Genomic DNA, 20,705 nt, shown 5'->3' on the forward strand with positions numbered 1-20,705 from the left:
TTTTGTTGCCAGTCTTGTCATTTTATGGATGTTGTTTTTCATGTCCTCATTACAGTTTTGATACTGTTGTGCTGTCTAATCAAGTAGTATACATTTCTGTGCATGTCATGCTTTTTATACAGTACTGAGGCAGCCTAGTTTTGTTTATTTTAGTTGCAAAGACAATACACTATTTTGAAAAAAAAATATAAGGGCAACAGCAAATGTTTATTATTTTCTGAAATTTTTTTTGTACTCAACAGATATTTGATTCAATATTCGAAGGCATTTTTTCTTCGTATTGGTATTCGAAAATTTCAATATTCCCAATCGGCATTGAAACTTTGTTGGACGACCTGTGGATGTTTAGGACGTCCAAGGGATGTCCAAGAGAGTTCCAGTGCCCATTGGGTTCGCACACCCCTACTTAGTACATTCACAGATAACACGATTTCCCAGTTAATACATTTAAAATTTCGACAAACTGTGGTCATAAAATATGTTTACTGACCAACTGCACATGTGCAAACATAAGAGGGCTGAGCGTGGGGGCACGTGACATGAAAAGCTGGAATGCAGCAGCAGTTACCTGCTCAGATAGATTCTCTGCAGTGTTCATGTGCAAAGAGGCGAAGCATCACCACCACCATTAACAACAACAAAAAAAGTTGGGCTGAGGCTTAGCTAAAGTGTTAAGCCTGGATATCTCGAAACGAAAAGCATTTAACAAGGCGTGCCTCTCATGATTCTGGCGTTTCAGCCGCTTGTCTAGCCTTGCACTTTCCATATCTTCGCTGCTTTTGAGCCAACTCCCACGCAACCACTTCTGGGTCTTCTCCTCCTTCCATGGCGAAAGGTCAGACGACGGAGGCAGCACGCGGTGGCGACCATGGTTGCGGCAGCAGCGGCCACCTGCGCTCCACGTGACATTACTCGGTTTCACGCATGCGCAGCTGTGGCAAATCTGTAGTGTGGCTCACGCGAAGCACGGTGTTGACGAGCCTAGTGAAGCTATTCGCTTCAAAAAGAAACTGCACACTAGCATTCGAGACGGCTGTTTCTGCAGGGTGCGACATAAATAAAAGAAAAGCTGAGGTTCTTCGCGGTGCATAAGGGCAAGCGGGCGATGCACTTATATTACGAGTGGGCTGGGTCTAAGGAATGCAGTTTAAAGCAGTTAGACGCCATGGTGGCTTTTCCGCATCACTTCGGTGCAAAGGAAAGAAGCATTCGAAAATTACGAGGAAGGGATTTTGGTTACTTTTGTCATTACCGTCGACAGACCCGATGCGCTGCAAAGTCATCCGTGCTTAAAACAGTGCAAACGGGGACTGAATTCTGTGAGCACTAGAAAGGATCTGTTCAGAACTTGTGCCAAGAAACGTTAATCGACATTTTTATGAAGTGAAATCATCAATAAATGTCTTTGTACCTCATTCAACAGATATATTTTTCAAAATTAGGCTGTTTGGATCGTACTTTCTCCCGGATAAGTTTTTTACACAACTTTCTTAAAAACATATCAGTGAAGAGTTAATGTATTGCAAAGGGAGCATAGAAAAGATACAAAGCAAAAATAATTGTCAATGTTTAGCGCTGCTGCGTAATGTGCTAAGCTCAGAGATATCTGTTGCATTTGCTGACGTGGTGCTCATTCTGCTTCGTGCTGTTACACCTGCGGCATGCGTCTTCCCACCACCCGTATCTTCCTCAGTGCTGTTACCTACCCCACTGCCTGACGAGTAGCAGCAGTGACATGGCAAGTGCACCACTTGCCCTCTCCCTAATATTTGCTTTCATGGTGCTTCTCCTCACCCGTTCCCTCCCCTCGCTCGCTAACCTTAGTTGGTGTTACTCTCCCTCTTACTCATGTATACCATCGGTGGTGCTCCAGCAGCAAACTGTAAACATTGGAGCTAGAACGAAACTATCAACAAGGAGATGGCTGCCGCCACTTCTGCTGCAAGAATCACTCTGCTGTGTGACAGTTACAGCAATGGCTCATCATCGATAGTGACTTTAACTCCCAGCTTATGAGAGGGCCACAATCAAGAGCAATGATTGAATCTGGCACCCACCTTGGGCCGGTGGGATGGAGAACTCGAAGCCCTGGCTTGAGGCAGTGACCCAGTGGTTGTCGGACGCCACAGTGTAGGAGCCCACGCGGATTCTGCGGCAGCTGAAGTGTATCATAGTATTGTCCAGTGGTGTGCCCGGGCTGCAGCTGGCCTCAGTGCCAGGGCCCCGCGACGCCTTGGACAACGTGGGCAACGAGCATGCCGTGACTCCTCTCCGGTGAGGGCGGGGTCTCTGAGGTGCACATACCAATGCACGAGTCAGGGCAGAAAAAAAAAAAAAATCACGGGACGATTTCCACTGTGTAATGTGAGATCCGCTACTGCTGTTAGCAGCGGTGGTGAACATATTATTTATTCATTCTTATTTTCAGGCTTCTGCGAATATATGAGTATTTCAAATATCTGGTCGAATAGTAAAGTATTGATTATTCGATTCGATCTGAATGTTTGATGTTAAAAATCTCAAAGTATTTGTCCAAAGTGTATTATGTTTCTGGTACGCTAGCCTCGTGTAGTTTCAGTTCAATGAGCATCCCGCGAGATGGCAGGGACAGCAAAAGCAACAGCCACGTAATGACACAAGAACAACGAAGACCAGAAGTTACATTAGGTGCTGATTAAAGCAGATGAAATGGTGCAGATTCCATGCCTTCCATTCGCGAATTTCCTAATGACTATGCGACAAATCCAACTCTCAATAGTCCCATAGTTTCAGATCCTGGCATGACGCATGATCTGAAGGTTACTAGAACTGAAAGTTTGCTTTCGTTTTCCCTACCGGTCATCTGGAAAAGGGAACACCAGTGCAAGCGGGCTGGATATATGGCATGCAGATAGAATTTTCGTTAGCTACACAGGTTTGTGTGCAAATTGACAAATGCTTTGAAACATGAAGCTCCACATATAATAGCCGAAACAGGCACTGGCACGAGATGCATAACACCTGCATTTCAGCTGAACCTACCTCAGAACCCGCAAATAGGTTAGCTCCATGTTTAGGTTGAGTCTCTTGTTTTTGGATGGCCATTTTTGCAAAACATCTACGCAGCTTCAATGTGTTCGACACAGCTTCGATGCACTCTTTTTTCATGTACCAGCCTTGTGTGCCAAAAGTTCTGAATATTCGCTTCGAAATTATTCTACTAGTCACTTTAAATTAAAAAGGTGCTATTATTATTGCCTAATTATTGTCTTCTCTGGCAGATGCACATGATGTCACTTTGTTGGGACTGCTTACCGTAGCGCGTTGCCATGTTGTGCTACATTGACATCATGTATGACATGAATGTGCGAGCGAGATATGCTGACACTGATGCCACAGAACCAGGAAAAGTGCCCTTAACTGCTGCCACTGCAAAAAGCGAACCTAAACCTGGTCAAGCAATGAACTGGGTCAAGGCCAAGCTTTTTCCCTGGTTTAAACTACAGCAGAAGAGGTACTACTGGGCTTATTTCAAACACGAATAAACACACGCATTATTCGTTTCATAAATATATGTTGTAAGCATGTAACCATTACTAGTTCCACGGGGTTGAATGGCACGCAGGCAGCTAAGGCAATCGCCCACCACCATAAAACATGAATTACACTGGTTAGTGCTTCCTCAGAGATGGAAAAAGAAAAGCAAAAGACTACACAGTGGAATCTTGACGATACAGATCTCATGGAATCGTGAAAAAATTCGTATCATCCGAAATTTCATTTCATCCAAAACGAACTAAATCTGCATGCGGAAGCATGGGAACTGCATTCTGGCAGATTGTTTACACCTGACAGGATTATATATGGCCAAGCAACCACTGCTGACTACTCGTGGTGCGTATAACGTGACTGGCGATCACGACATTGGCGACATCTGTGCCGCACACCGCCGCTCGCTGCTTCCTGTGCATATGACGCGACTAGTGATTTCACAGTCTTCGATGTGCGGGCCACTGCTCACTGCCTGTGGTGTGTACCGCATGACTAGCGATTGTAGCGGTGGCAATGTGCAGGAGGCGTTTGTGCCAGAGGGTGCAGTCATGGCTCATATGCATTCGTAACATCTTCACATTGCACACAATGCACTCAGCCCAGAGAATTTTACAAATTCGTATCATCAAGATTCTACTGTGTAATGTTCACAGGCAGTTATTGTGTTTGATTCCAGCCTGGTGGTAGTCTTTCCTGTATTCTTCATAGGTTTCTACAGCATATGGGCTGCTCTAAAAACTTCCACTTTTACTTCAACTTGATCAGTAAACTATGTCAAAGGAGTACAACTTCAATTAGGGACTCACTCTGAAATTACAGTCTGCATCTGCAGTGTAGAATGGGCGGTACCATGCCTTGCATTCATAACAAATTATAGAACACAGTTCAATGTGCATCTAAAATTCATAGTTCACCTTTTTAAAGCCCAACACTTCAAAGGAAGCAGAAATCAATGGTCAAGAAAATTTTGGCACATTTTAAACAATAATCAATGGGTAAGGAGAAGGCAGGCTTGATAGAGGATACCTCGGCCGCCACTCGTTTACATGCCGAAACCGTTGCAGTGAGACAAAAAGTTTGAATTAAGCAAAGCTGCAGTACAAATTAAGTGCCCCTAAAATGCTTTCAAAGCACAGTAAAACCTTGTTAATACGTTCCAGTTTATACACTCAGAATCGTGGGCGATTCACAGGCAATCAGTGTGACTGGTATGGAGGGAAATGCGTTAGCATGTGCACTTCAATTTTGTGAGCACTTTGCGATGATGAACTGAGTTCATTGACGTCAATAATGATTTAACTCCTTTGTTATCCTGTACAGCAGTTCAAACCTCCCACCAATCTGTGTGGCTTGCTCCATGCTCGTCAGGTGGCACATCCTTGTTCATTCAAATTTTGTTGACAAGCATGGCCTGAGCCCGAAGGTAGGAAATGAGGGGGGTAGGACGCCAGACTCCGAAATTAAGTCCAGCAAGGCACTGACTGAGCTTGGCGCTTTCTTGCTGCCATTCCATGCGACTTGCTCCATGCTCGTCAGAGTGCGCTGCCTTGTGCTTCCTTTCGTAGGGTGGTGACACCTTCACCGTTTTGAAGCGCACTCTCAATTAGCCACACGAAATGTAAGCGTTCATTACTGGTTCCACATATTCAAGTCTTACTTCAGAATAAATTTAAGCACCTTTCTCTGGATTGAAGGGAACAGCGCCACCTCTGTGATTCAAATTGGCATCTCTAGATAAGAAAAGGGGTGTCTGCACCCTACCAAAGGAAGCTGTAACAAGGCACCCTACCTGGAAGTGATCGCACAAAACAAGCCATGCGTTCAAAAGTGGGCTTGCAAGTGCAGGTGGCCACGCGCTCCTGCATTTGGACAGACTACAGCATGAATGAAAGTTTATGAAGATGAAAGTATTCAAGGCATAGTGCAAGAGGCTGGCAGTTCAACACGCAAGAACGAAGGCTGCGACGATGGCCAAGTGGTCTAAAGCAGCCGCTGGCGCAGGTTTGAAACCCGTCCAATGCCATAAGTATTACCATTTATTTTTTGCTTAATCGGAGGCTGGTCACCGACAGAAGGCGACCGCTGGGTTTTCATTCATCTAAGCATTCTAATGCTAACCCTGTAACCAAAAATGTCATAGAGTTATGTTATTTTCCTTCCAGATATAACGTTGCCAGATGACACTATTTCCTAGCTATTACGTTTAAAATTTCAAAAAATTCTGGTCATATAATACTTTTAGCGACCAACTGCGCATGTGTAAACACTCGAAAAAGGCCAAATATGGCAGCACGTGGAAGAAATCTGGAATGCAGGAGCAGTCACCCGCGTGATGGCTTCCCTGCAGTGGCTTGGTTCAAAGGGGCAAAGCATAAAAAAAAAACTGGCAGGGTACATGACGAAAGCCAACAGTCACTGAAACCAACGAGAATAGGGTAATTTTTTTAAATTGTGGTGTTAAGCAATGGAAGACACATGGGGTAATTATTTTAAAGATAACTGATTAGAAAGCAGAAGAAAAAAACTACATGTTGCCGGTGGAATCCGAGCCCACGACCTCCGAATTTCGTGTCCGGTGCTGTACCAGCTGAGCTATGGCAATAGCTGTCCAATCTTCTGCTTTCAGGAGTGGTTATGTGTAGTGTAACCAAAGCTTGAGAGAATTCACCAATGCCACCATCGTCCATAGCAGTGGACGTAGTACTTCCAATAATGAACTCTAACACATCTCCAACCAAAACGTTTAACTTGAAACCCAATGTTTCGGAGCCGGCTCGACTCCTTCAACCTCCTCCCCCATGTCTTTCGCATCACAGCTTTCGTTCTTTTGACTCCTGTTCCCTCCATGCATGCTTGAAGACACCAGATACTGCCCCCAGTCACCCCTGAAGGAGCCAAGCCAGCTCCGAAGCATTGGACTTCAAATTAAAGGTTTTGGTTGGAGATATGTTAAGAGTTTACTATAAGACTTCCAACCTAACCAGACTTGCTTGTCAGTCAGAATGTTTAGTTTTCAGTAGTACGTCCTGTATTACTATGAGTGCCACGTAGGAATGTGATTGAGCGGCGAGAGCAGAAGCCGAGCGAGAACCCTCTTACACTGCCTATGGCATCAAGACTGCCAGAGTTGGCACAGCACCAGACACGAAATTCGAAGGTCATGGGTCCGGATTCCACCGGGGGCATGTGGTTGTTTTTTTTGCTTTCTAATCAATTAACATTAAAATAATTACCCTATTAGTCTCTCAATGATGAATTCCACGATTAAAAAAAATCCCCTACGTTCCTGGTTTTTGGTAATTGTTGGCTTCCGTCATGTTAGTCACAACGAGCCCCTCTTTTCCCTTCCCTCGTCTGCTCAAAAGTGGTAGGGGTTTAACATAGTTAAACCAAGTAGACGTGCGAAAGCATGTGTTCATTCTTCAATTGAAGGGAACACTTAAACCACCATAAGGGCATGACACGATAGCTTGAGCGGGTGGCTGTTTCTATCACAGTCACTGGTAAGGATTGTGCGACTCATGTTGCTCTTTCTGAGCAACCTCTCAAGACCAATCGTTAATTTAACTGCCACCTACCACGATGGTCAGTTTGCTCACAATCTGGTGGGCAGGTTGTGATGACACCACAAGGTTACGTGACAAAACAAGACAAGGCTCGGGTTGGTACGTCTGGAGTAGTACTTTCGCACTAAAAATTGCAATTAAAGACAAGCGGGCTGTTCCCATGAGGATGCGACATGAATGGGAAGAACACACTAGCTCCCTCAGTGTGCTCACAGCAAGGGGGCAAATCATCTGTGAACTACAAGGGTCCCCTTATATACGAGTAGGCTGAGTCTGGTGAACACAACACAAAAACACCCGCCTCTTTCCATGTGCTCATCACTGGTAAAAAAAAAAAAGGAAAGGTTCCCCTCCTGCCGCACATCTCCTATGAATCATGCAAACAAACTAGTGGCAACGATTGGCATGAACTGCTTGTCCCGCGAAATATTTGCTATGTACTGGTTTATTGTGCTGCTTTTGGACATTGCTCCTGTAGTGCCACTTGGTGTGACGTTGCAAAAGTGAAAGCTGCGAAGACTGCTGTGTTTGTCGTGCAGAGGCACTGATCACACAGAGGCGAGGCGCGTTGCGCCATTTTACTTCGCTCATTGCGATAGTAGACTCTCCTCTCATGGTGATTCGCGCTTATCGTATTAAAATTTGTTGTAATTCCATAAAATTTCAAATAACACAGCACTAGTTCATGGATTGTTGGCATGGCGACTTCGTTATACCAAGATATATAGACCACCGCAACAACATTTTTACACGGAATTTTCAAACACACATGTTTCAACAGTGGCGGTGTTGGGAAACGGCGCAACTCCGTAATAATGAGAAATTCACTACTTGGCGGTTCATTACATCCAGGCTTAAGTAGAACTCAATTATGGCAATAATGAGACCTGGTGTATTTGCAGCCCTGCGAGTTATGTGACCTTGTCAGTAATGCAACCCTGTGCATGATGCCACCCTGCGAGCAATGTGACCACGCAACTATGTAGTGTGACCCTGCAAGTGGTCAGCCCTGTTGGAGATGTTGCCTTTATCAAAAACGCTGCTGCCATGCAAGTGAGGTCCTACGAGTGACGCTACCCTGCAAGACGTTTCTCTGCGAGTGCAGCTATCCTGCAGACTACCCTGAAAGTGACGCTACAAGTGAAGTGAAACTGTGATTGATGACGCCTCTAAGTGATGGGACCCTACTACTATCACAACTCTGCATATGATGCACAACACACAAGAAGGGAGTAGTGTACAAGGGTGATGCCTACCGAGGGTGACGGGGAAGACTTGACGAGGATCTTGTTTGCCTCCGTTTGTTTGATCTCCTGCAGCAGAGGACCTGGAAACACATCCCGCAGAAAAACCTTCTGATCCTGCGAGAATGGTTCCTCAGGCAGGAAGGTAATCCACTTCTGGCTCTCCTCTGCGTGTACAATTAAAAAGAAGAAGCTCTCAATGCAGCACTCACTCTACAGACGTCTCTTACAACACAGAATTGCCGCCATGTTGCACTGCCATGTAAGGTAGAGCGACACAGGGAATACTAGTGACCTGTATTGGATGCACTTGTGGAGTTGTGTCTAAATTTGTTTAGCAGAAACCCCCAGGGTGGTGTACAATTATGTAAAAAAGTAATTTTAATAGCGTTAGCTCTTATTCATCACGTTTCTCTATTTCTTGGTGTCTGCTACCATCTCCCTTCTGCGCGAAATTTTCAAGTCCGACGAGTTCAGGATGGCGGCCCCCATAGTAAATCGATATAGCAACCCAATTAGTGATTGATTGGTGATGTCATTAGTATATCAAATTAGTGACTGATTGGTGACTCCGAGGAATTCAAGATGGCGGCCCCCATAGTAAACAGGTATTGCAACCCAATTGTTGATTGATTGCTGATGTCAATGTATATCGAACTGGTGACTGGTTGGTGAGGTCACTGAATTTGTGACGTCATAATTAACTAGTCACATGACTGTGTTTAATTGCTAACAACTCAGTAATTAATGAGGTCATCATAAAACGAATTAGATATTTGGAATCATCTAGATGAGTAGGACACGCTAGACACCAATATTATCTAATGAAGTAATATTTAGTTATGGTTAGGCTTAAAGTAATTGCTTATAATTAAATAACCGATGACGTCATGATCTAACTAATAGCATATTCGTTACGGGCTCGATGAGTAGAACATGTTAGACACCAATACTGCCTGATTAGGCTAATATTTAGTTGTGGTTGGTATTAACAAGGTGGCCGTGACGTCAGCACTCGGCAGCTCACAATTTCATACCTCATGGCGACCGGGCACCTACCGCCTTGAGGTAAGGAAAAATGGCCCTCCAAAGAGCTGCAAAACTTTTTCAGCCTAAATTGGTAGAAAATATCTGACCTCAAGGCGGTAGGGACCCGCTCACCATGAGGTAAGGAAAAGTAGCCTAATCACGTGGTAATACATCGCATGGACAATAGATTGCTCTACCAAACAGCGAACACTAGTTACTTCAACGTCTTCCAGACAGTGGCGGCATATTTCTTTCATTTGGGTAGATGCTAATGAGTAATTACTCCCTTTGTCATACAGTTATTGTTCCAGAGAAAGCTTCAGCTACTATTCAGCCCACGGCATTGAACATTAATCTCAGTTTTGTGGTGCTACACAGCGCTGTCAACACCTGGTGAACTCTTAATACTATCACAGAGCTTCAACAGATACCAGCAACACTGTCCAAACACCATCAGAGAATGACATATGAGCTGCCACATCAGCTGACAAGACAATTTTTTTCCAGCTTATTTCCTCTTTGATTACTTTTCTTCTCAGCCCTTTCCTCACCATGCCCACTGAGCATCGTTAAGCTGCTAACGATGACTCCACACACCGATTTCGAAATATTCCACATTGCTTACAGGCGCGCTGCACGTCTGGCTTGTATTCAAAGAACCGAAGTTTGATTTGCGATGTAGTTTTCTTTCTTCTTTCAAGCGGCATCTTTTTAACGCGCTGCTCATTGCCTACTAACTAAGCCTTCGCCACTCGACTTTAGAGCCTTCTGCGTTGCTTACAGGCACGCTGCATCATCTGGCTTGTAATTAGATAAAAAAAATATTGTTTTCAAAGTAGTTTTTTCTTTACCACAAGGCGGCATTTTATATTTAAATGTGCACTAAGACGCTGTAGCATCAAAGTAGCTTGGCAGCCTCCATATGCGTGACGCGCACTTTAAACTGTTGCAGCCTCAGTGCTCTGCCTTCTCTGTGATTAATTTTATCTACAACTCGAGCAGCAGTGAGCCTGAAGATGCTGTAAAAGCTCATTAATTCAAGCCCGCTTATTTTGAACTGACACTCAGGTCCCGGCACAGCCCTGTGTATTTCAATGGGGGGAAACTCCCGATAATTCAAACAAGTCGGCATCCGCTACGGTTAATTCGAACTAGGTGCCTCTGGCTGACACCGCAAGGTGACCCATAGCGAATACAACGCGCTACAAATTTACTAGAGATGTAAAACAATGGAAAAAAGAAAAAAGCCAAGCCCACGACGCTGCTGGAGCTCGCGCTCCAGTGCACGCCGAAGGAGATTTTCATTGCCCGAGCAGTCGCCCGCACTGCCAATGCTTTGGCACAAGCTGTTCAAGGTTTTCGTTGTGCCACGGTCTCTGGGACATGATCACACAGTGTGCACAGCGTAGTATGCCAGTTTCGACGATGACGGCTTTTTGTAGGTGCCGCGACCTACGTGGACAGGAGTGTGGAGACGTTGGAACCCTTGAGTGGCGTCGATATAATTGAGGCTGCATGCTATCAGCAGATGCCACACGGCTCACGTGCGGTAAGCACCGCCGACAGTGATGAGTCTGACTGCGGCGATGAGCCTAGGCCACTGCCAAGTACATGTATTGCATATGAAGTAACGTCAGCACTCGATGTTGTAGCACGCTACTTCTCTGGCAATGAGAACTCATAGACGTTGCCCTGGAGCTCTTGGGCAAGCTGGAAATGATGCTGATGGAGTCTCGCCAGAAGACATGCAAGCAAATGCACATCACTAAATACTTTTTGATTCTGACGACCCTTCCCCGTAAATAATCATGTTTTTGATCACAAATAGCGTCCTATATTCCAGCACTAAAGCTCGATGCTCATGCGAATGCATTCTAGTACTTGTTTCTGGCACATAACTGGCCAATAAATTTATTTAATTTGCCATTAGGACCACATGAATTTAATTCTCAGAATCGCACGCCACAAACGTGCAGCTGTGCCTAGCTCATGATAATGAGTCTATATGCGACCGCTTCGGATTCAGTCCGCATGGTGGGGTGCAATGACTGCTCATTCTAGCTCCCATTCAGTAATTCGAACTTTGCATAATTCGAAAAATTTTCAGGTCCCCTTCAGGTTCGAATTAGGAGCTTTTACTGCACTGCCTTTTCGTTGGGATTCAGTTGTTACATCGGCGACGATGGAAACCAGCCTCGCACAGAGGCGACCGCGTACCTGTGCCCAAATATATGGTTTCTAGTTTTTGTTTCGTAGCAAAAATACCATTCAAAATAGAAGTTTTTTTTTTTTTCACTGATAATGGCCAATAAAATAACGAACATTTTGGATATTTCAGACGATTTTGAACATGTTTTTATTTTTAGATACAAGTGTGTCTTTCCCAGTTTTGTTCATTTTTTTCCATAAAATCTTGCTTTTGCAAATAAAATTTTTTCTTCCAATGTGCAATTCATCATTCAAACTTGTATGCTTAAAAAGCACTTTTATTTAGCTCTGTTTTCGTGTATTGCATCAAATTTTAAATGTAATAATTTTGTTCAGAAAAAAAAAACTACTGAAACGGTCATTTTCCCCCTGTGAGGAAAGAGTTAAGAAAACTGAAAGCTGCAAACGTAACAACAGTTGAACCAGATTATAAAGGTCATACTCAGATATTCTGAATTAATGCTTGTATGATAAAACATAAAAAAAGTCCGTACAAAATACAGGAGTGAAGTATTCCAGTACTGAATTGTTGCATGCTGGAAAGCGTGTCACGCAATTACTGTGGCAGAGAAGTAATACATTGCTGATTTGAATGCATGAGGATGGAGTGTCATTCTGCTTATTGTGCTCCTGCCTAAATGTTAGTCATGACCACCCGTCACCAAAGGTACAGGTTTGAGAAGCAAAAAGTAGGAATTCAGAAAGAAAAATAGAAAGATAGAAACGATATCCGACAGATCTGCTCAAGTGTGCGATTCACAATGTTCGTTTTCATGAGCACTGCACTGCACTTCTTTACACTGCACTGCACCCTGGCTGACCTACAAGTCTTACCACATACGCGGAGCAGGAGCAAGGTAAAACTATGCACCTATTCAATCATGCACCATGAGAGCAAAAGCTGTCCAGAAAGAGTGGGCTCCTAGTTGCTTAAAAATAAGTTTAACACATGCATCTGTTCACTTCTTTGTTTACTTAGAACTCAGACCTACAATGCCTTTTCACAGGACTAACCCTCCCAAGCGAAACACAGTTGCTTGCAGGAAGTGCCAGAAAAGCAATCAGTAAATAAAAAAACTTTATGAAATGACAACAGGCGAGTACTGAACCAAGAAAAATAAAAAAGTATGCCTACATCAATGACTATGCTGTACTTGAACAGCTCGCACTGTCATGCTAGAGCATTCCACAAAGCATAGGAATGAAACGAAACCTGAACAGAGATAGCATAGCTAATTCACCATGTGCCAGGCGAATAACACAGTCTAAAGGGACCAGTCTTATACTGATGCTGTTCTTACCAGGCCCTCTGGGGTCGAAGTATTCGGGCTGCTGGCGATTCCAGCCGAGCTTGGTGCAGACCTCTACCGAGCACTCCTGGCTTGTGGACACGAAGAGCACGGGGAAGAAGCCCGACAGCTGGCCGAGCACTTTCACAATTTTTGAGTTGGGGAGGTGCACAAGCACATCTGGGCCCTCTGCAAAGTAGGGGCAACCTGACAGGTCACACCAGACCTGCCCACTTTGGTAGCTTAGTGGCTACAGCATTCAGCTGCCGAGCCCAAGGAGGGCAGGACCAAATACCAGCAGCGGTAGCCACATTTCGATGCAGCCAAAACACAAAGGAACACTACGTGCTATGCGAGGTCAGTGCATGTTAAAGAGACACCGTGGTCAAACTGAAGTTGACCTGTATCGTTAGGGTACCGTGTTCCAATCAAAAAGAAGACAGTTTTTATAAGCCAGAATACAAATGCACACAAGACAACAAAATACAGCCATCACCATCACTGGCCAATTTCTTAAGTAAAATGCGTGCGTTGACCCCATATTATTGCATGGATTACAGAGGCTGCACCACACTGCCATTCACATCAAACTGCTGGCAACCAGTCCTTTTAGGTGCAGATATCTTGAGTTTCAATCGAATGGCTATTGTCAAGAACGAGTTGTGCAGACATAAAGGACGAACACAAGAAAGACGATGTAGACGAAAAGAGCGCAGCACTCGTTCTTGAGAATAGCCATGCACCAACTCACCCACCAAGAATTTCTTCAACTGAATGGAAAGAAAATTTTTTACATTCAGTTTTCTGAGCCATAAATGCTGCTTTTGGACCGGACAAATGTCAATATACCCAGAAACAGCAATAGAACAATTTTTAATTGAGAACAACAAATAAATGCAGCTCTTTTCTGTCTGCCATTAAAGAACCTACAGGTGGTAAAAATTGATCTGGGGCCCTCTGCTATGCAGCTGTCTCTCATAGCCCATGTGCAGCTTTGGCATGTTATGTTTGTTATAGGTGGCAATAGAAGCATGCGAATATCTAAATTTAAATCAAACAACAATCTGTCAATTCGAAGAGTAGATATCCGAGTCTAGTGCTCAGATTCACGAACAAGTCACTTCGAAGATGGACACTTGCCGGGTTTTTAACAAGAGAGACCATGATGCTGCATTGATGTAACTGCACCAGGTAGTGCCACTGACATTATGCCATCTGCTTACGCCATCTGCCCTGTCTGCCTGCATAACTGGTCCCACTCATGTATCATCATTATCAGCTTGACTGTGCCCACAGCAGGGCAAAGGCCTGTCCCATGTCTCTTCAATTAAACCTGTCCTTTGCCAGCTGCGGCCTAGTATCCTCGCAAACTTCTTAATCTCATCCGCCCACCTAACTTTCTGCCGCCCTCTTCTACAATTGCCTTCTCTTGGAATTCACCCCGTTACTCTTAAGGACCAGCGATTATCTTGCCTTCATATTACATGCCCAGCTCAAACCCGTTTCTTCCTACTGATTTCGACTAGGTCGTCATTAACACGCATTTGATCCCTCACCCACTCTGCCCGCTTCCGGTCTCTTAACGTTGCTCTATATCACATTTCTTTCCACAGCTTGCTGCGTTTTCCTTAACATAAGCTGGACCTTTTTCATTAGCCACCACGGTTCTGCTTTATAGGTGAGTACTGGTAAAATACAGCTGTTGTATACTTTTCTCTTCAGGGATATAGGTAAACTGCCATTCATGATCTTAGAGAACCTGCCATATGCACTCCACCCCATTCTTATTCTCATAGTTATTTCCCTCTCATGATCCGGATCAATGGCCACTACCTACCCTAAGTAGGCATGGTCTCTTACCACTTCCAGCACCAACTGTGAACTGCTGTTCCATTGTGAAACTGTTGAAGATTAATTTGGTTTTCTTCATGTTAATTTTAAGACCTACCTTTCTGCTCTTCCTGTTTAACTCATTGGTCACGCCTTGCAGCTCATCTTCTGAATGACTTAGCAAGGCAATGTCGTCAACGAATCACAAATTACTTAGGTATTCTCCATTTACTTTTATCCCCAACTGTTCCCAATCCAGGCCTCAGAACACCTCCTGTAAACAGGCGGTGCGTAGCATTGGCAATATTGTGTCTCCCTACCTGACACCTTCCTTGCTAACTTTATGAAGAACTATGGTAGCTGTGCAGTTGTTATAGATATCTTCCAGTATTTTCACATAATACTCCTCTAAACCCTGATTCTGCAATGCCTGCATGACTGCTAAGGTTTCCACTGAGTCAAATGCTTTCTCGTAACCAATGAAAGCTATATATATAGGGGTTGGTTATATTCTGCACATTTCTCTGTCGCCTGATTGATAGTGCAAATATGATCTATTTTCAAGTATCCTTTACGAAAGTAAAGTCTCTGACCCCCTCCAAGTTCCAAACCATGCCTTGCTGCCATGACAATGGAAGAGCAGGAATGCAGCAGTAGACATCGGCAATAATAGCTTCTCTGCTGTGCCTCGATGCAAAGGGACGAAGTGCTAAGAAAGACGTGCATTCAGATACGAGCGGGCCCTTCCTGCGAGGACAATATGAAGAGGAGAAACATAGCTGCTTCATCGGAGTGTCTTGGAACAAGGAGGTCAAGCATCTGAGAACTACACAGGTGCGCTTACATACAAGCGGGACAACTCTAGAAAACACGGAGCAAGAACACTGCGACAATAAGCCATGCAGCAGCTTCTCCACAGTGTAGTTTTGCAAAGGGGCGAAGCATTTGTAAACAGAAAGAGACCGCTATCTTGTCATAGCCGCAAATGGACTGGATGTGCTGCGAGGTTTCTTCCCTGCCAAGAACAACACAAATGTGGACCGAATCCCGTGAGCACCAGAAAAGTAGCTGCACAGGCCATGTGCCCAGAAATGGTAAACGAGATTTTTATGAAGTGAACATTTCAATAAATGCCTTTTACTTCACTTTCAAGACCCTCATTAGAGGGTATACTACATAAGGGGCGGGGCACACAGAAATGAAAAACAGAATAAGTTTGTTTCTCATCCAACACTTACATTTTTCAAAATTGGCCTGTTGGCATCATAAGTTTTCTCAGATAATTACATTTTTCCTCCATTCTTCTAAAAATATATCAACAGCAGTTCTGTAGTTCTGGGCACCCAAGCCTTGTTTTCCTCTGCAACTTAGAGATAGGGCCCATTGTTGCACTCTTAGTCAACATATGATGCCACCTTTAGCACTCTGATGCGATGAAACAGTGAGTACAATGGAGCACAAAGGAAAGGGAGCATAGACAAGATACAAGGCAAAAATTATTGGCAATGTTCAGCTGTGCTGTGTAATGCTGTAAGCTCAGTGATAGCTGTCCCATTTGCTGATGTAGTGCTCATTCTGATTCGTGCTGTTACACCTGTGGCATGCGTCTCTCTCCAACCCATAACTTCACCAGTGCCGCTACCTATCACACTGCCTTGCCGGTAGAGGCAGTGGCACCCCAAGTACAACACTTGCCCCCTCCCTAATATTAGCTTTCATAGCGCTTCTCCTTGCCCCCTTCCCTCCCCTCCCTCGCTAACCTTAGTTGGTGTTACTCTCCCTCTTACTTGCAAATACCATTGGCAGTGCTCTTCCTCACCCACCTTCGGCACAAGCTGCGAACTGTAAACATTGGAGCTAGAACGAAAGTAATCAATGAGAAGATGGCTGTCGCCACTGCTGCTCCAAGAAGCACTCTGCTGTGTGACAGTTGCAGCAATGGCTCATCACCGATGGTGGTTGCAACTCCCAGCTTGTGAGAGGGCCACAATCAAGAGCAATGCTCAAATCTGGCACCCACCTTGAGGTGGAGGGATGGAGAACTCGAAGCCCTGGCTCGAGGCAGTGACCGAGCACTTGATGATCGCCTTGTAGGAGCCCACACGGATGCTTCGGCAGCTGAAATGCATTGTAGTGTTGGCCGGCAGTCTGCCCGGGCTGCAGCTGGCCCCAGTGCCCGAGCCTTCCGAGGCCTCAGACGACGTGGGTGACGAGAGCATCATTGCTCCTCTGCAGTCAAAGCCGGGACTCTGAGATGCGGTTTCCTGCACCTTGCTGGCGCACGCACATTCCAACACAGAAGTCAGTGCAGGAAAAAAACACAAACAACAAAAAAACAGCCACAGTTCGACTACCACTGCCTAATGCAAGATCAGCGAATGCTGTTAACAACGGTGGTGAATACATTATTGTTTATTCATTTTTATCTATAGGCTTATACGAATAGTCAAGAATTTTAAATATTTGGTCAAATAGTAAAGTATTCTGCAATATTCAATTTGATCTGAATGTTTGGTGTTTGAAAGCTCAAAGTATTTGTCTAAAGCGAATAATGTTTCTCGGACGTTAGCTCTGGGTAGTTTCAGTTCAAAGTGCATCCTGCGAGATGGCATCAAAGCGTGTGCACAGCTAAAAGCAGCAGCCACGTAACAACACAATAGCAATCAAGACCACAAGTTCGATTAAGTACCGATCAAAACAGAAAAAATGGTGGCAGCTTCCATGCATTCCATTCTCATGCGGCCTGATTGACTAGGCGGAAAATCCAACTGCCAATGATACTGAAGTTCCAGTTCCTGGCATGATGTGACATACCGCTACCTACGTACCGCTTGCCTATTGCTAATCTGGAAAATTGACCGTCACTTCAAGCAAGCTGAGTATACGGCACGCAGTTTGAATTTACATTAAATGCAAAGATTTGTATGCAAATTGAGAAATTGTTCTGACACGTCGAGGTCCACATATCATAGCCCGAATGGGCATTGGCACGAGATGCATAATACCTGTGGTTTAGCTGAACATACCTCGGACCCAGTGTTCGTACACAACATTTGGTTGAAAGTTCAAGGACATTTCAAGGATGCAAAAAGGCAGAAGTCAAGCAGTGTTAGTGTAATTTTATTTCCTCACAAAACTTAGGTAAGGAGCCCCATTTTCACACTTATTTCTCTTTCAAGAGCTATTATCTCCAGTTCTTTTTCTTTGGCTGTTCGACGGAAATTGTTAGCCTTGACAAGACAAGTTAGGTCATTTTTTGCTTTGGTGTCTTCCGAAAAGCGATCCACTGACTCCTGCAAGCACTTCAGAGTTTTTTCAAGCCTTGTCTTCTTCTTTTGCATGCTCTGTAGCTCTAGCTCGAGTTCTTTTCTCTTCAAGGTTACCTGCTGCACCACAGCTTGCTTCTTCTGTACGTCCATGTATAACGCATACCTATGCCTGGCTTGGCGCACTGATGACTTCAGTTCTTTCTACAATGCGACGTTCAGCAGCCCACCATGGGTTTTCACGGCCTCACAGATGACTCGTGAGATATACGAGAGCTCTGCCACATTTTCGACCGCGATGTGCTTGTTTGCACTGAAACCTTTTTCTACTGAAGCCTGCCCATGGCTAAGCAAGAGAAGGACCTTCAGTATTTCCCATAGCATCGAGAACGCTGGGTCATGCTTCAAAAGGCACACGAAGAGAATGTCAAGGAATTCATGGTCTCTTTCATAGTTTTGGAGTTCATGCCTTTTTTCCACCTTCTCAAGTGACGTGTAATTGGCAGCATCATGAACATCAATTCGCAGCAGTTTCGTGATGCTCGTGGCTTGTCAATACCGAGCACTTCACGAACCTTGCAAAGAGGCTCCTCAAGACAGTTTCAGGTTCTTTCGCTAAAAGAAATGTCTTTGGAGAACAGTCAAGAAAGGCTGCACAACCATTGCAATGTTAAGGGAAAAGTTGAGTTTCGCAAGTGCAAGCTGGTCCTTTAGAAAAGCACTGACGTTCTCATGCCAGCACGTCGCATACATTCCTGCTTTGTAAGCGTTATGCACTGTGTGCAAGCCACATGAACCAGTATCCAAGCACTTAACTTGAAAGTCATTCTTCATGTGCTGCTTCAACTTGTTGAAAAGACTCCAGCTGACATTTGGGCTGTTCATCGAGAGCTGCACAATCCTGCTCAGGGGAAAGGACGCGAGTGTTTCCGTCAAATTCTGTATAAGGTCGTCTGCTGTGCTGTGACCCATGAATGTCGAAGTCAGATATCTGGTTGTAACCTCACAGTTGTTCCACAATTTGACGTGAACACCAAGTTGTTTTCTTTGCAGGTATTCATTCAAGGTTTCATCAAAAAGCACAACAAAATTATTAGACATCTCCATCATTTGTTGTGCTTGCGAAGCGAAAAATGGGCGCAGACTGTGGCACGCAACGTATGAGCATTTTTCTCAGAGCAAGTGAAGCTTCTCGCGACCTCGCTATCCGGAAACATCTTTTGGAATAGCTGGGAAATGGATCCACTGGAGTTGTAGGAGTAGTGTCACGACACAACTTTCATCGTCCACAAAATCTCGGCTTTGATCATGGAATCATGCTTTCTGCAGTGTTCATCAAGTGTCGCAACCCGAGAGGAAGTTGCCATGCTTTCACGCTGACAAGCAGCCTCGGATGTTAGATTTGTAGCTTGCATGAAACTTGTGACGCATCAGCAACCCTCACTTGCTGCAGCTTTGGATCGGTATTTCGCGCCTTTCTGATGGCTCTTCAAGGCAGATTCCCCCATCGTTGCAATGTCGACCGTCTTCTGACATTCTGCGCACTTTACTCGACAAGGATCGCTTGGTTCCGGTCTCACCCAGTGACGACAGTCCGTATGTTGCAGCCACGCAGGCTGAAACTTGCACTTCCCGCCTGGCATCTTGTCCAAGCAGACAGACAACGCAAACGTGAACTTCACTGAAATGGCACACATGAGACTGACAGACGACCCGACTATAGTGCCTAAAAGAGCACTTTGTAATGTGGTGAGCGCGGGTGTCACGGTACCACCGAGAGTGATGCCTGCCACCGCCGGCCGCTTGGTGCGCTGCACTACGAGACTGTGCCGGACCATGCTGAGAGATGGGTGGACTTCAGGCGAGACACGACGCGAGTCTCCCCATTTGCCCGGCGATCTGCCTCTTTTATGTTCTTGTCCCAATCTGCGTTACGTTCGAGGTCTGCGGACGCGCTTGGTTTCTTTGAACTTTCTTTAGACTGACGAGTGCACACATTGACGAAAAACACCCACTCACAAGAAGAAAAGACTGCAACGAAAGCGGCAGCAAGGCACGAAATGAACTGCGCATTGCAATCGATGCATAGCAATCAACGCATTGCAAACGAGCGCGAGTCGAACGCCGCACGGTTTAGCATGGTGCCGACAGGCATCGCCGTCTGGTGGCCCGTGGCAGCAGGCATCACTGCCTATGCCACCGTCCTGCGTTGGAGATGCTCGGTGGACGGCACACTAGAGTATATTCTAGGCACTATACGGCAATCGACCGAGCGATATGCCTCGTATTGGATTGGATTCGGTTTCAATGCATATTAGTTGCTAGACGACGCAGGGGCTGCAGGATTTAATACCGAAACTTCCTGACGTTGCCCTTTAGTCAACAAAGTTTGTTTTCATGAACACGCGTAAGCGAAAGAGACTTTAAAATCAGTGTGACTTGCGGAGGTACGTCGTTAATTTTCTCTAGTGGAACAAATCCTATGGGATTTTCAAGGATTACAAGGAGCGCACAGGTATTCAAGTAGTTTCAAGGGCCCTTGAGCTTATATTGTCAATATCAGGCGGGGATATTCAACGATTTCAAGGGGCTGTGCGAACCCTGCTCGGACCCCAGATAAAGGTTGGCTCCACGTGTTGGTCGAGTCCCTGAATTTCGGATGGCCGTTTCTGTGGCACTTCGACACAGCTTCAGTGAGTTTAACACAGCTTCAATGCACTTTTTCTTTTTCATGTAATAGCC

At 45.0% G+C, this 20,705-nt stretch overlaps 1 protein-coding gene and 2 pseudogenes across 4 annotated transcripts in view; all 3 read right to left on the bottom strand.

The window, feature by feature from the left end:
* Positions 1–20,705, bottom strand: part of LOC144099460 (uncharacterized) — a 181,784-nt gene that overhangs the window by 31,737 nt on the left and 129,342 nt on the right. For 3 of the 4 annotated variants that reach the window (XM_077632770.1, XM_077632773.1, XM_077632772.1), the window contains 4 exons: positions 16,718–16,971; positions 12,880–13,056; positions 8,354–8,508; positions 2,058–2,289 (listed from right to left, as the gene is read on the bottom strand). In XM_077632770.1, coding sequence (XP_077488896.1) covers positions 2,058–2,289; positions 8,354–8,508; positions 12,880–13,056; positions 16,718–16,971 — 818 coding nt within the window. The remainder of the gene's footprint in view (positions 1–2,057; positions 2,290–8,353; positions 8,509–12,879; positions 13,057–16,717; positions 16,972–20,705) is intronic. The other variant, XM_077632771.1, reaches the window with a different exon arrangement.
* On the bottom strand, positions 17,802–18,515 carry LOC144096833 (uncharacterized; annotated as a pseudogene).
* On the bottom strand, positions 17,802–20,033 carry LOC144097378 (uncharacterized; annotated as a pseudogene).

This window comes from Amblyomma americanum, chromosome 7 (genome assembly GCF_052857255.1).
Source record: "Amblyomma americanum isolate KBUSLIRL-KWMA chromosome 7, ASM5285725v1, whole genome shotgun sequence".
In the NCBI taxonomy this organism is placed as follows: Eukaryota; Metazoa; Arthropoda; class Arachnida; order Ixodida; family Ixodidae; genus Amblyomma; species Amblyomma americanum.